Source organism: Miscanthus floridulus, chromosome 14 (genome assembly GCF_019320115.1).
Source record: "Miscanthus floridulus cultivar M001 chromosome 14, ASM1932011v1, whole genome shotgun sequence".
Classification (NCBI taxonomy): Eukaryota; Viridiplantae; Streptophyta; class Magnoliopsida; order Poales; family Poaceae; genus Miscanthus; species Miscanthus floridulus.
This window is the reverse complement of record NC_089593.1, coordinates 18,309,624-18,324,663: the sequence shown is the minus strand read 5'-3', so window position 1 is coordinate 18,324,663 and position 15,040 is coordinate 18,309,624. Positions and strand designations below refer to the sequence as shown.

Genomic DNA, 15,040 nt, shown 5'->3' with positions numbered 1-15,040 from the left:
AGCTAGATTCATATCTGAATCACACCCTCCTCTTTCTGGTTGCTAAAATGAACACAGCTTTCATGCTAAAAATGTTTCTTTTCCTCCGCGGACAAGCTAGTCTATCGAAAAAGTGAAGCCTAGAAGTCCCAAGTCCAACCTCCAACGGTTTTGCGTCTTTGAAAATGCGTTTTTCTGTTGAATTAGTATTAGTCTTCTATTAATTGCTATAGTTTTTTTTCCCTGGATACGCATTGTATTAATCAGCAGAGTTTAAACATACAGACAACGCGTTTTTCGAGCGCCGAAGAGATTGACCTAAAACAGCCGTAGCTGGACCGTCCTAGCAATAGACAACACTCAAATTAATTGCTATAGTCATGTGTTACTCTTGAAAACTATTTGACTGTTCGCTTGAACTTATCAGCCTGGCTTATTAACCATGGTACAGTGTTTTTCTCTCATAACAAATCAGTGAACAATACCTTTTAGATAAGACTATAGATTTGGCAAGTCGCTTGAACCCAAACAATGACTATTCATTTGGTCTCCATTACCATCTATACTAAAGGTCCATGCACATCATAAGTATATATATAATATACCTCAAAAAAAGTATATATATATAATAGTTTCCCATTCAGACAACTCCTCCGTCCCCAGCGTTGCAACCAAAGTTGTCCTGCGAGGCAAATGCATTCTAAAAATTTTAAAACAACTTAAGTGAACACTCAAATAATGTGCGTATCCATGGATTAAACCCAATTAAGGGCCTGTTCGGTTATGTGGGAATTCCCAGACGCTCCGTTCCTTCGTTGATTTATAGCAGCGGAACGATTCCAGGCTTGAAACGGTCCGGGACGAGCTAACTGAATGGGCCCTAAGTAGTTTTCTCCTCAAATTATGGTTTTCTTTTTAATAAACTTTGTCAAAAATCAACATGGGCATCACATAGAATATATTTTAGTATAAATTTTAGAAGTCATAACGCACTATATTTCAGAACAAAGAATGTGTAAGCTTGCTCACTCATTTTTTTGAAAGATAGTTGTCATTGGCTTAAAATAATAAGGAAAGAAATAGAGTTAGTGCGAGGAGCGTCAATTACATAGCAGACTGCTAGTAGGTGGATACACTTATTTTCTTATTAACTACTTCCTCCGTCCCGGAAACAATGACATTACGGGGTGTGTGCCTATCAAACTTTCTTAAGTTTGATTGAATTTATAGAAAATACTAGTAACATTTGTATCTTCAAATATATTTTATAATTTATCTAATGATACTAATTATGCACTATAAATATTAATATTTTCTTATATATATTCTGTCAAAGTCGAAAATGTCTGACTTCACAGGAAGCGAGAATGACATTCTTTGTGGGACGGAGGGAGTATTACTCAATAGATGTCTATCTACCATGAGGCTGTGTTTAGTTCCCAAAAGGTTTCCCAAAAAGTGCTACAGTAGCCATCACATTGAATCTTGCGATACGTGCATGTAGCATTAAATGTAGACGAAAAAAAACTAATTGCACAGTTTGGTTGGAAATCGCGAGACGAACGTTTTGAGCCTAATTAGTCCATGATTGAACACTAATTGCCAAATAAAAATGAAAATGCTACAGTAGCCAAATTTGCAAATTTCACGAACTAAACGCCTGAGTTTAAGGCACATTTGGTTCTAGCAACGCCTCGCCTCACCTGGCTAACACAGACAACGAGGTGCTCACCCAGCCCAGCAAACCAATTTCACTCTCTCGCACGAGCAAGCCAGATCTCGCTTGCTAAGGCTCCGAGGCACGCCGGGCAAAGAACCAAACATCTGAACTCACCCAATCCTTGAACCTTGATTGGCAAGGCCAAACAGTGCCGAGCAAAGTCCAAACGTGCCCTACGATCTTTGGCCCCCACTGAGCTTGCCTACTCATTGTATTTTTCTTTAAAACTTTTGTTAAAAGAAATATAAATTTATAGTAATTACCCCTTTCGACATTAAAACATGGACACACTTTTACGATTTACATAAGTACAGACGTAGACACTCAACACGTACGCACACTCACTCATATAAACACACTTACGCAAACCTAACCCCTATGAGCACCTTCGAAAGACTGTGCCGCGTATCTCGAGGTTGACGAAGTCACCATAGGCGCCTCGCTGTCGATGGGGACGTCGCCTACCACTGAAAGCACAACGTCATTAAATCCTAGAATAAATCCAGAAAAATACGAACACCCGTGCCGAGTCGAGTACTTGAATCCGAGTGGGTAGGTTTCACCACAAGAAACCTAACCAACTGAGATAGGCTCAGTCGACAACGTGGACACGCTTTTACTAAACTTTGAATTGGCTAGCTTTACATCTGAATCGTTTGATGAAACCATAAAAAATCATACACCTATAATTAAGAAATAATCTATTATCAGCCTGTTCGTTTGTTGGTTTTAGCCAGAGCTTATCAGTCAGTCAACCATGTTTTCCTTTTACAATAAACCAACACCAATCGAGCTTATTAGTCCAGAAATCAACCAGCGAACGACCGTATATAGGCCCATGTCCAAAGCATTAGGCAGAGTACTGCATAAAAGTACTCCCATCTCAACAGGCCAAACCCAAATCACAGCTCAGTCTCACACGAGCTCACCTCCCTCCCTCCCACTCCTTGGCATCGTACCGTTGACCAAGACCAGCCGGCGACGCCGAGGCAGCCGCAGGCTCCCCGGCTCCTCCTGCTGCAGCCACCATGTCCGGCAGCGGCAGCCGCAGCCGCGAGAAGACCTGCTGCGGCAGATGCTGCACGCTGCTCGTCTCCCTAGGCGTCGTCGTGCTCATCTACTGGGCCATCTTCCAGCCGCACCAGATACGCGCCAGGGTGGACTACGCCGAGCTCTCCAACCTCACCGTCTCCAACTCCTCCTCCGCCGCCGCCGCTGTCGCGGTGTCCTACCACGTCGCCGTGAACCTGAGCCTGTACAACCCCAGCAAGCGCGTCAACATCTACTACGACACCCTGGACGCCGAGCTCCGGTACCGCGGCGCCGTCCTGAGCCCGGCCGCGACCGCGACCTCGGCTGCGTCCCCCGCCGAATTCTACCAGCGCCGGAAGGCCGAGCAGGTGGTGAGCCTCGTGTTCGACGGGAAGGGCGTCGCCGTCCCCGGCGACGACGTCGGGAAGCAGCTGGAGCGCGAGGTGAAGGCCGGCGTGAAGCTGGACCTGGAGCTCCACGTCGACGCGCGGGTGAGGTACGTGTTCGGGAGCATCAAGATACGGCAGAAGCCGACGGTCTGGTGCGCGCTCAGCATCGCGATGCCGTCGACGGCGGGCGGCATGGGTATTCTTGGCTCCGGCGACTGGTGCTGGGTCAAGTACCGGTGATGATTGGGTTGGGTTCGCTTGTTAATTGTTATGGTGGATTGTTCAGTGGCCGGTTTTTGTCTGATTTATTGTTCAGAGATTGATTGATACAGTATTGTTTTGGGTTAATTGTTGGTGTGTATTGTAAGAAGAGTAGTTGAAAGCTGATTGTGCTATTGCATTATTCATTTGTGAGTGGTTATAAATAAAAATCACATCAACAAGTGTCTGGTCTGCAATTCCAGCCTGAACATGGCTACTTCTACTGTCAGCTTCTTACAGCCCGCAACTGGGGCCTCCTCTTGCATTTGCATTGATTGGAGGCTTAGGTCTCAGCAGCCAGGCGTTTAGCCTTGCGATTAGTATTAGTAGTTGGTTCATCCAGACCAGCAAATGCAGCTCACTCGGTTTCTTCCTCGGCTAGGCCACAGTTTGTGCGGCCGTTGACGTGAAATTTCTCTAGTCAACGGGCCGGACTGTGCTCGGTTCCTGTTGTTGCCAAGCCACGAGACGTCGACAACGACAATGCCAGGCTGGCAAGGCCACACACGACACGAGTGCGCACTTCAGGGCCAGCCTGACCGGTCGTACATATGCATATGCGTCCCCGCGTGTGCTTTCTTGCAAATGACGGCGATGAGCTGTTCTGGATTTGAACGCGCGCGGCGCGGTAGCTGTTCTGGAGGAGCTCCCCAGGTGAATTTGTGCCAAACGGACCCAACGTCAACCAAACAGGATATAAGAACCGTCGCACCGTTGCTACTAATGAAACAGAGAAATTGAACATGTTAACATAAAAAAACATATGAGCGTAGATACATGAATAGTAGGAAAGTGTGCAGAGTTCAGCTGTTTCTAAAGAGCTATGTACTTAAGTTTTTTTTTTATCATTTTTCCTCTTTCTTTCAGTATGAAATTAGATATGAGTTTACAAGTTGAAATATTTAATATAAGTTATCAGATCAGATTTGATATGATTAACAACGTAAAATGGAGACAAAGTTAACATCAAAGTTGTAGTACTCGACAAGATTTATAAGTTTGCAGTTAACATAGTTAAAAGAATGGAGTCAACTATATATAGCCCAATCTGTTATGTAGCTCAGTTGGTAGGTGCACGCGTTTGAGGCAAATATGAAAATTGAGATATCAAGTTTGAATCCGGGAAATCACATATTGATATTGATGGCCTTTTTGTGGTAAAGATAAGATAAAGATAAAGAATTTGGCATGACATTTTTTTCGGACCTACCCAAACCCGATCTACTCGGCGTATGATCAGGTCTACACAAAACCAATAGGATTTGCTGGCGCCCAGACGCCCGATGGGATAGGATTCCGTCGGACGGCGGCCCATTAGAAAATGCCATCGTGCAACCTCGGCTTCGGTCGCCAGCTCGTCCGCCCGCGCCTGCCGATGCGCCGTTCGCTGCTGCACACGCGCGTCCTTCCCCGTCCGCCTCGTCCCGCCCCGTATGCCTCGCCCCGCCCCACGCCGCTGCTCCTTCCCCCTGACCCCCTCCTCTCTCTCTCCGCGTGGGCGGGACCCCGGAGCCGGGATGAGGATGAGCACGCCCCATCCGCAGAACCCAAGCGCGCCGCACACCCCATTCGCCAGCTCTCGGCGCCCAGGCCATGCCCCTATGACTCTCTGAACATACCTCTTGAAACATAAAGCACTTAAATGCAACATACATCTGAAAGTAGATGAAATATGTGGAACATACACTTGCAACATGTGTGTAAAACATATGCAACATTCAGATAAAACACTTGCAACAGGAAAACACTTATTGCAACATAAGACTAAAATAGGTAAAACATTTCGAACATACTCTTGCAACATTGTGTGAAACATGTGCTACGTCTATATTAAAAATGCTTGCAACATACGTCTGAAACATATGAAACATTTTGAACAAACGCTTGTAACATGCCTCTGAAACGCTTGCAACATATGCAACATCCCGATATACTTTGCAACGTCCATATGAAAACTTGCAACATACCTCTGATAACATCTGAAACACTTGAAACATACATTTACAACATAGGGGGAGAGAGAGGTCAGGGCCAGTTGATTCCAGCCTCAGAGTGGGAGCCAACGCCAAGCAGCCGCGCGCGAGCACCACCAGCACGGCCCATGCTCGCGGGTACCCTTGGCTCGGTGGGGACCGACCCGAGGCACGCGACAGCACCACTAGCACTAGTAGAGGTGGGCGGCATGCCCGACGACGCGGGTTGGACCGCGGGAGCAAGGAGCGAGAGCGCGCGGGTGAGGTGTGCGACAAGCAGGAGCGAGCAGCGCAGGATGAGGGCGCGCGGGGGAGATGGCCGCTGCGGCGAATGTGGGTGGGATGGGCGGATGGGAGCACGGCGTTGTGAAGCGTGCGATGGGCCATACTATTTCAGCGAACGAATAATATTTTTTCTCTAACAACAAATCAGCGAACAGTACTTTCAGCCATGGCTTTTCAGCAAAGCCTCGGTAACCTCCATTTGCCATTTGTTGTGTGCTACTCATTGCATTGCTGCTAGCTGTTGATGACTGTGCCAAAGCTTGCACCATGTTCGCTTGAGCTACTTTTTAGCCATAAAACAGTGTTTTTCTCTTATAATATTTTAGCATAAGCATTAACATAAGTCAAATTTCGGGATAATCGATCAGGGTGTTGATCAGTGGTATCCTTCTTTTCCACGTGATTGATAGCTGCTTGCTGTCCCATTTGTCATTTGAGATGGCACAAGACAGGATGGCTTTGCGGGCTTGCTGGCCCTTGTGGAAGCTAGGCCCCTGGTATAGCGCCCAAAGGCCGAAGCCCTCGGTGGCCTGAGCCCGCATTGCCACCGTAGGACTAGGACCGAAAGCGATGCCAATCGATCAGGGTGTGTCGGTGTTTCTGTTTCGGCTGCACGGGCTCTGACTAGGCCAACTTTGGAGAAGAGCGCAACGAGACCCAGCTTGCATTGGGCTTGAAGCCTTGAACCAAGCTGCTGGCCCGGCCCATTTTATATTGCAGCGTTATATATGCGGCCTTGAAGAAGAGATCGAACTGCCGCTGTTCCCAGGCATGCATCATGGAAAAAATATTGTACGCGGCACTGTCGCATTGTAGACTGCCGTGCGACACGGCCTGGATAAGCATCTCGCGGAAGCCCCGTACCCGCGTGATAAGCCTCCGCACTTTCCGCTGAGCCGAGCCCAGGTGCCGCACAGCAGTCTACAATGCGACACTGCAGCTTAATTACAATGTTTTTCCATGCATCATGCCGGTATATATGTCGATGAGTTCCTCTCCACGGAAACAGGAGGAGATACAGACACTTTTGGTTTTGATTCACATGCCAAATCGAAGAATGAGCCCCCAGGCCCCAAAATCGATGGCCAAATTGATTCGGCAGTCGTCGTCAAAAGAACATATGCACAGGCGCCTCTCCATGGACTCCATCCGGCTTCCTGCGTGCCTGAGCTCACCGCGTGACGCTGCCCAGGTCCGGCGCCTCGACGAGTTTGTCGAGCTCCGGCGCATCGTCGCACCATCATCCCCACCTTCTCCGCCGGCTGCAACAAGAACCATACTCGTCCAAATGGGCGGCCTGCTCCGTGCCCACCGACTCACATCTAGACGCGAGATCCAACTCGTCCTCGTTTCCCTCTCTGAACTCCTACTTCACTTGCCATTAAACTTGATTACTACAGAGTACTAGTACTAGCGATTAATTTTTTCGAAAGGACAAAAGCTTTACAGCGAATTTTATTAGACGAAGAAAAAAAAACGAGCAATTACAACTCACTATTTAGATTGGCGTGACAGCTAAAATGAAGAAAATACGACCGGCAATTGACAGAACTGCAACAGGTCGGGAAAAGGAAAATCCAGGCTCGTGCACCACCGAAAAACATGAAAACCGTGACTACACGAAAACGAAACGAAGAAGGGTCTACTGCGAGATCGCCGTGTTGTGCCTGGTAGCCGTCGCCAAAGAAAATTGATTGATATCATCTTTGCATAACATAGGCATTAATGTTCTTTAATTCAATTATATTGATCAGAACCTGAGCCTCCGGAGTTAGCACATTTAGAATACGTGCTCTTAGAATACAGAGACCTTGTTAATTTTGCAAGGCTAGATCTGAATGAAGATGATTATTACTGAATTTCAAGACTATACAACATAGGAGTTGAAATTTTTGATGTATATAAATGCTCTGTTTGATGTATACTTGATCCATAACGATCGTATAATTAAATAAGTATTTGTGTTTGTGATACTGATACATGAAAATAAAATTACATGTGATGTATATTTGTTATCTTATCTTACTATGGGGGTGTTTAGTTCACCCAAATTCCAAACTTTGATACTATGCAAAAAGAAGATTTCCCGTCACATTAAACTTATGGTACATGCATGGAGTACTAAATGTTAACGAAATAAAAAACCAATTGCACAGTTTGGTTGTACTTTGCGAGACGAACGTTTTGAGCCTAATTAGTCAACGATTGGACAATTATTGCCAAATAAAAACAAAACACTACAGTAGCGCTGTAGGAATTCAGCCGTCGTCGACTCGGTGAGGGCTATTACTAATTAGATGCCTCAACGGAGCCTCCACGTTCATCCTCACCAGATGCGCTAGAAAAAAAGATAAATGCTAGAAATTCTCATGTTAATCAGAAACATCTAGCCATTAATCGAAAGACTAACTATTCATAACCCTTGGATCTTATTTTGATTTCTAAATAAATATCAACCCCACAGTTATATAGATAAGAGCCCTTTTACAATGGTTGAAAATGCTTCCTAACGCTTCCTGATGCCTACCCAAAATAGTTGTTTTTGTTGATTTTTATTCATCAAGGGCAATACGGTCATTGCGAATCCCCTTCCCCCAAACCGCACGCACCTTGCTCTCTCACTCACCCTAGGCCGCTGCCACCGCCCTACTCTCTCCCTCGCTCAAGCCGGTGCCGCTGCCCTCGTACGGTGTCGCGCCGGTGGCCCCGCCTGCCAGGGTGAGTTCGCTTACGTTTGCATTCGGCAGAACTCCTATGTTCGTCCTGTTCCTGTGCAACCAATGGAGATCAAGCTAGCAGCAACCATATATTTCTCCCGGCTCCCTATTGATTAAGCTTCACATGCCTTTCGTCTGTACACAGTGGAAATCGAAGCCGTATCTAATGGGTGCCGGCGGACGGCCACATCCCTCGTAGATCCCCTACAACGGAGCGTCCTCGGCGCGTACAAGTCGACGATGGCCACAGTGTGGCGACATGGCGACGCGCTAGGGCGTGACGCTGCTGCGTGCTAGCGTTTTCAGCCCGAGCTTGGACGAGAAGCACCAACGCTACACCATCGACATTCGGCAGAACTCTTGTCTGGCTTCCGGGCGGCAGCACCCATTCATCCACTCGAAACATTATTTTTACAATTATGGATTTACTGTTTTATCCTTGATTAAAATAAATAACTACGAAAAAGAAATTGTCACTCTTTTATTTAAGTCCTAATTCTCTCAACTTTGGAGGCGTTATGGCGTATATGGGCCCACCGACCATAGACACATCCAACGCCTCCCGACGCCTTGCTCATTGACGCCTCTCAACGCCTTCCCTCATATGGACCCATCAATCATTGATACAACTAACACTTCCTGACGCCTCCCCGACCATTGTAAAAAAGTTCTATGGATAAAAAACATCTTAAAATCTCAATGTCCGGCGAAAAAGCCAACTTCGGCCCTACGGCAAGATTTCCCTAGGGCAAAAAAAAACTTGATAGGCTGTACGACGTTCACAATTATTTATAACTAATAAAATATCTGACCGGGCTGCTCATCGCATTTACGGTTTGTTAATATATTAAAAAAATCCGATCGACAGTGCCCATTCCCAGTTGGTTATCCATTTATTAAAAAAAATCAAATAGAGGTTAATCTATCTATTAATAAATCTTCGAATAGGTTATATCAACCCAACATTGCATCTATTTAGTTTTCTAAATAAATATCTAACTCTGCTGTTATAGATAAAAAAGAAATCTCAATGTCCGGTAAAAAACAATTTTAGCCCTACGAAAAAAAAAGTCTTGATAGATTGTACCGACGTCGTTCACAGTTATTAACTAATATATAAAATATATATCAGATCGGGCCTGCTCATCACATTTACTGTTTGATACAGTAAATCAAATCCGCAGTGGCCATTCGCAGTTGGTTATCTATTAATAAAAAAATCAGATAGAGGTTAACGTTAATCTATTGATAGAACATCGAGTAGAATCCATCAGCATATATGCACGTGTGCCGGACTGACGATATATAAATAAGTGCAAATAAATTGTTACATGTCTCATGTAATGCAATAGAAGATTTTGTGATGTGAAGTAAAAAAGAGGAAGGTGAAATAATCACCTCATAAGCTAAAACTTTATACTATGAATCCCTATTATATATGCTATTGTATGAGTTGTTGCCATGTGTAACACACAGTTTTAAAGACAAAACTAGATTCGTCATATGTGTGCCTAGGAAGTCCACATATACAACAACAGCATGTGAAAAGTATCAGAAACAATGTTATTAGTAACGTACATATATAAATATCAACACTTACATCTAATCGGAGTATAGCGGAACGAATATTAATCTTCTCTTTATTCTTCATTCTTCACAGGGACGGCTGACTGAAGTAACATACGTCTAGCACTTCCGTTAATCTTCTAGGAACTTCTCCATGTCTTCTTAAATCTTCGAGTAGCTTCTACTAGAGACTGGGGTGTGGAGGAAATAGCAAGGGTGAGCACATGTCGTACTCAGCAAATATAACATGGGGTTCATGAGGCTTAAAAGGTTGACACTGGTTTACTGGATTAGCTTTAGTGAGTCATAATTTTAAGCAATTAAGTAGCAACAAATTTATCATAAACCCATATAAACACATGATCACGTAAACATAAATAATGAATAGCATAAACATAATTGTCATTAATGATCATCTATTCTATAAGAGTCCAAGGCCGCTCATGACCGTGAGCATGACTGATATACCAGTTTTACACTCTACAGAGGTTGTACACTTTCACCGTGAGTCGTGATTTACCCTTTTGCCCGAGGTCGCGAGCCTCTTGACCCACTAGCAAGGAAGGTCGGCAGGGTTCACTATAAAGTCTTTTAGAAGTTTGTCTGACAAGTTAGGGCCGCTAGGTTTCCAATTGGTAAGGGGATATAGAGCCCCCTTTCGAATGACATATTTCGCGTAGGCTATACACATAGGGATAGAGGCCACACTATACTTAGCTTGGCAATCCCCTTTTGCGCCCTTTCAGGTAACCACTAAAAAGCTAGAAAAGATCTTTATACTGAACTAAAGCCAGAGCCATGTAGCCATCACGGTTGTGCTGTAAGTCCAGGATGATCGCTTATAGATAAATCCTTAAGGAGAGAAATTTAGAGCATCACAAAAACTATGCCCTAGCCCCCTTAGTTTTCTATTGCTAAAAATCATCTTTTAATGTTTAGTGCATAATCCATTAACTAACCAAGTTACAATATCATGGTCTTTAATTGAGCACTAGCATCACTACCCAATGCAATAATCCCATAGGTGTCAAGGTACGAGTACAAAGCTAGGAAATCCTTAGTGATAATCAAGACACATGCACATTAATTAAATTGCATTAAGGGTTATTAGGAAAACAATGATGCACTGGTGCAGCAAGGCTTTTTGCTCCTGGTTAGGAAACCCCTTTAGTCCCGGTTTCCCAACCGGGAGCATCAATCTGGGACTAAAGGTACCCTCCTTTAGTACTGGCTTGACGTTCGAGATTAAAGGGGGACCTTTAGTCCCGGTTGGAAACACCAACCAGGAGTAAAGGGGGCCTCCAGGCCTGGTCAGGGACCGCCACGGGGCAGGACATTGAGTCCCGGTTGGTGTTACCAACCGGGACTAAATGTCCCTCTTTTTTTCCTTTTTCTGGTTTTTATTTTTGGTTTCTTTTTTCATTTAATGATTAGTTTTGATATTAAAATACATTTTCGAATACGCTGCTAATAGTAATATATATGTGTACTTCGCACGCGTAAGTTTTCGTTCGAACTTTGTACATAAATAATAAACGAATATACGCGTACATGCATATATATATGATGATCATATATATATACACACGTTATTTTATGTGCATATAATATGTGCATACATATATATCTACGTTTTAAATCGCGAGCTATCAATTTTAGCGTGAGGCTGTCCTGGGCGCTATTGGCGCTATAGAGAATGCTATAGCGGCGCTATGTCTCCGCTATAGCGACAGCTAAATGCAGTAGCGTCAACTGACTGCTCACGCTATAGCGCTGCTATTTGCACGCTGTAGCGCGCTATTTGTTTACAATTCTAGAAAACATAAAAATATGTCAATCACTCAATATCTCAATCTAATAACTCATAACTTATAAGTCATAAGTGATAACTGATAACATCCACCATAATAATCATAAGAGCAAAGTAGCAGATAGCCAAACAGGCTACATAACCACATGAGGTTAATACATGGAAAGCCAAACAATCATAAAGGGATTAAACTTTAAAGTTTAAATGCATAAAGCCGTAAACTCATGAAGTACACACTTTGCATTCCACATCCACAACAATAACGGCTGGTTAGTGGTGCTATGGCGCTAAACGCACTTAGCGGTGCTTTAGCGCGCAATAGCGGCAATAGCGCGCATAGCGCAAAAATGAGCAATTGCGTCGCGCCAATTCCTGTGGGCCGCTATAGCGTCGAAATAGCGCGCTATTTTTTCGTGGATATATATATATATACAAAGGTTTGATATATGAATTGTTTATGTCCTTAGCAATTCACTCCTCCAGATTTGGCATCCACGTTTCGTTCGGGTCATCATTGTAGAACTCGTCGTTGGGGTTGATGACCTAGTCATTTAGAAATCCTGTTATAGTCTCTTGAATTGCTTTAAGTTGGTCAAGTCGTATGACTCTTTCCCTCAACCATTCGGTCTTCAATAAAAGTTAAAGGAAAAAGTATTAATATATATATATATATGTATATATATATATATATGTATGTGTATTGCTCATGTAATTACTTATACAAATGAGAGCAATAAAGAAATTGTAAATATACGATCAAAATAATATAAAGGAAAAAGTATTTATATACGTATTTTGAGTTGCTCATCAGGAGTTCTCTTTGAGTACGCCATGATGAACTCACAAACATAGTATCCGTAGTAGTTGTTACCCTGCTCCTGCCTTAGAACCCACTTTTACGACAAAAAAATCAATTAGGGTGAATTGAAATCATCATATGGTGTTAATTGAATATAAATGTGTAGTTATAGTACTTACTTTGTGTGCGATTACACCCAGTGGCGCTTTGCAATATTTTATTTTTTGTTCCTCAATGAATCTTTTCCAAACCCTGCTCCCAATAAAATAAAAAAATAATTTAACCTTTAATAATTGTTGAGAGATCGGCGCCATTATATATATATATATGTTGTTATAGAGAAACTAAATTAATTACCCTTGTATAATATCTATTATGTCCTAATACTCCGTTTGCGGTTTTCTCAACGAGTCTAAGATTTTCAATCTACTATTGGCCATATCGATGACCATCAATATCCAGTGATTGCTGCATAAACATATATATATATATATATATATATATATATATATATATATATATATATATATATATATATATATATATATATATATATATGTGTGTGTGTGTGTGTGTGTGTGTGTGTGTGTGTGTCTGTGTGAGGTAACTAGCTAGTAAGGAAATATTGATGCCCCATATATATGATCGACATTAATTATTTATAATAACACTCACTTGAAGTTGTAGGGGAAGAGTATCTCCTTCTTGTCGCGTTGGTTCATGAAGAAATTCATGAGATTTCTCTTAGGTTGAGGCTTATAATCCTTCGGGGGGTTAGGGTGTTTGTATACGACATACGGATCAACGAACCCAACATCATTATCCTTTCTCTTTCTAAGTTTTGTCATCTCATATCTGCATACATGAAAATTGTGAATATATATATTGTGAATATATAATAAAGAAATTATGAATATAGTAGAAAATAATCACACTTATAGACAATAGCAGCTAATGAGACTTTTGTCGAGAGAGTCCAAGTGGCATAGTTGGTGTAATTCTGGAAGCTCGACATAGATAATGTCATTGCCATGGAAGTAATGGTGGTTTCTAATTCTGACAGAAAGATAGATTTGTCCCGCATCAGATGCCGACATGTACCACCCGTTTAGCAGGTACATTTGCGTACCCAGTTCACCTAATTTCTCTGGGTTGTATAGACTCTGGTCTGGTACAAATTTCTTGTAAGGATCCACTTCCGGAGCAGATGGTCCTTCAGCGAGCACTTCGGCAAGGTTCAAACCAGTGTCCTCATAAAACCGAAGAAACGACTTATAGCCGCCTACCTCCTCCACTAAGTTTAAGTTTAAACCATATTCGTTAGGAACAACAAGGGGGATTGATTGTTGCGATTGTTGTCCGAGTTGTGCAACACCTTTCCCTACTCTCTTCTTTTTTTGTGTCGCCTCATATGACTTGGTGAGAGAGCGGTCATAGTTCGATATCGGTTGTTTCACGGCACTTAAGAGAAACCCGTTTTTTTGTTCCAACTTCTTTCTTAGCTCATCTGGAGGTAGGAAGAAGTATGATGGCTTTGGGTTCTCCCTCGCTCATCATGCCTATTTTGCACCTTCAAAGAAATCTGTCACTTCTTTTTGTACTGCATCCTTTAATTTCTATTCACTTTTCTCATAAGATAGTTTTTGGGGAATAACTGGATGAGTATTTGCTTTCTACTTCTTTGTCGGTGGGCAGGGCAACGGCTTCGTTTGCGGTGCGGGCCTCTTAGAGTCTGGCTTCCTTGGAGGCGGGGGAGGCATTGGAGACCGCCTTGGAGGCAGTGTAGACTTTGGAGGCGACAGAGGCGTTAGAGACCACGGCGGAGGAGTTGTGGACTTCCTTGGAGGCGTCGGAGGAGTTGGAGATGATGGGGATGCAGCAGTGCCTTCGAAGGCGTCATCATTGCCCTGAGCACTATGATGGTCGGGAGAAGCAACAACTGGACTTTGGTTGGCGGAGGCCCTGCTTTGTGAGTACAAAAAAAATGAGATATAAGTAAATGCTTATTATTAGTCATGCCCATAGAAAATTATCAAAAAATTGTTTTGTTAACTTTTGTCCGCACCTAATGTCTGCTGGTGGTGGAGCAGACGCCCCAGGGATAATGATGTAGCGCTTGCGCCATAGTATATATGCCTTCTCTGCTTCTCCTAGAGTCTTCTCTCCATCATCTCCAGGAATGTCAAGAGTTAGATCCTCATAACCTTTGCTCACTTTATCCACTGTGATCCTAGCATATCCAGGTTGTATTGGTGCCCTATGGATTCTTGGTGTCTTGGTAGGGTCTGGAGGAGTAAAAACACTAACAGCGACCTTGATTGTGTCATTCCCCCTTGGAACATGTAGCTCAATTGATGTTATTGGAGTAGTGACATCATCCACGGGGAAGCGCAGCGCTGCGTCATCTTGCTTTGGCAGCTCAGTGGAAGTGCAACTATTTTTCAACTGACCAGGAGGGCTAATATTAACATTCATTCCTGGCTCTGATGCCTGCCTCTAGGCACTCATT

At 43.5% G+C, this 15,040-nt stretch overlaps 1 protein-coding gene across 1 annotated transcript; it reads left to right on the top strand.

Annotated features, from left to right (window-relative positions):
• Positions 1-2,580: 2,580 nt before the first annotated feature.
• LOC136505777 (NDR1/HIN1-like protein 10) lies at positions 2,581-3,564 on the top strand. The gene has a single exon (XM_066500924.1). It carries the CDS (start codon positions 2,728-2,730, stop codon positions 3,358-3,360), a length of 633 nt encoding a protein of 210 aa, XP_066357021.1. The 5' UTR covers positions 2,581-2,727; the 3' UTR covers positions 3,361-3,564.
• Positions 3,565-15,040: the final 11,476 nt, after the last annotated feature.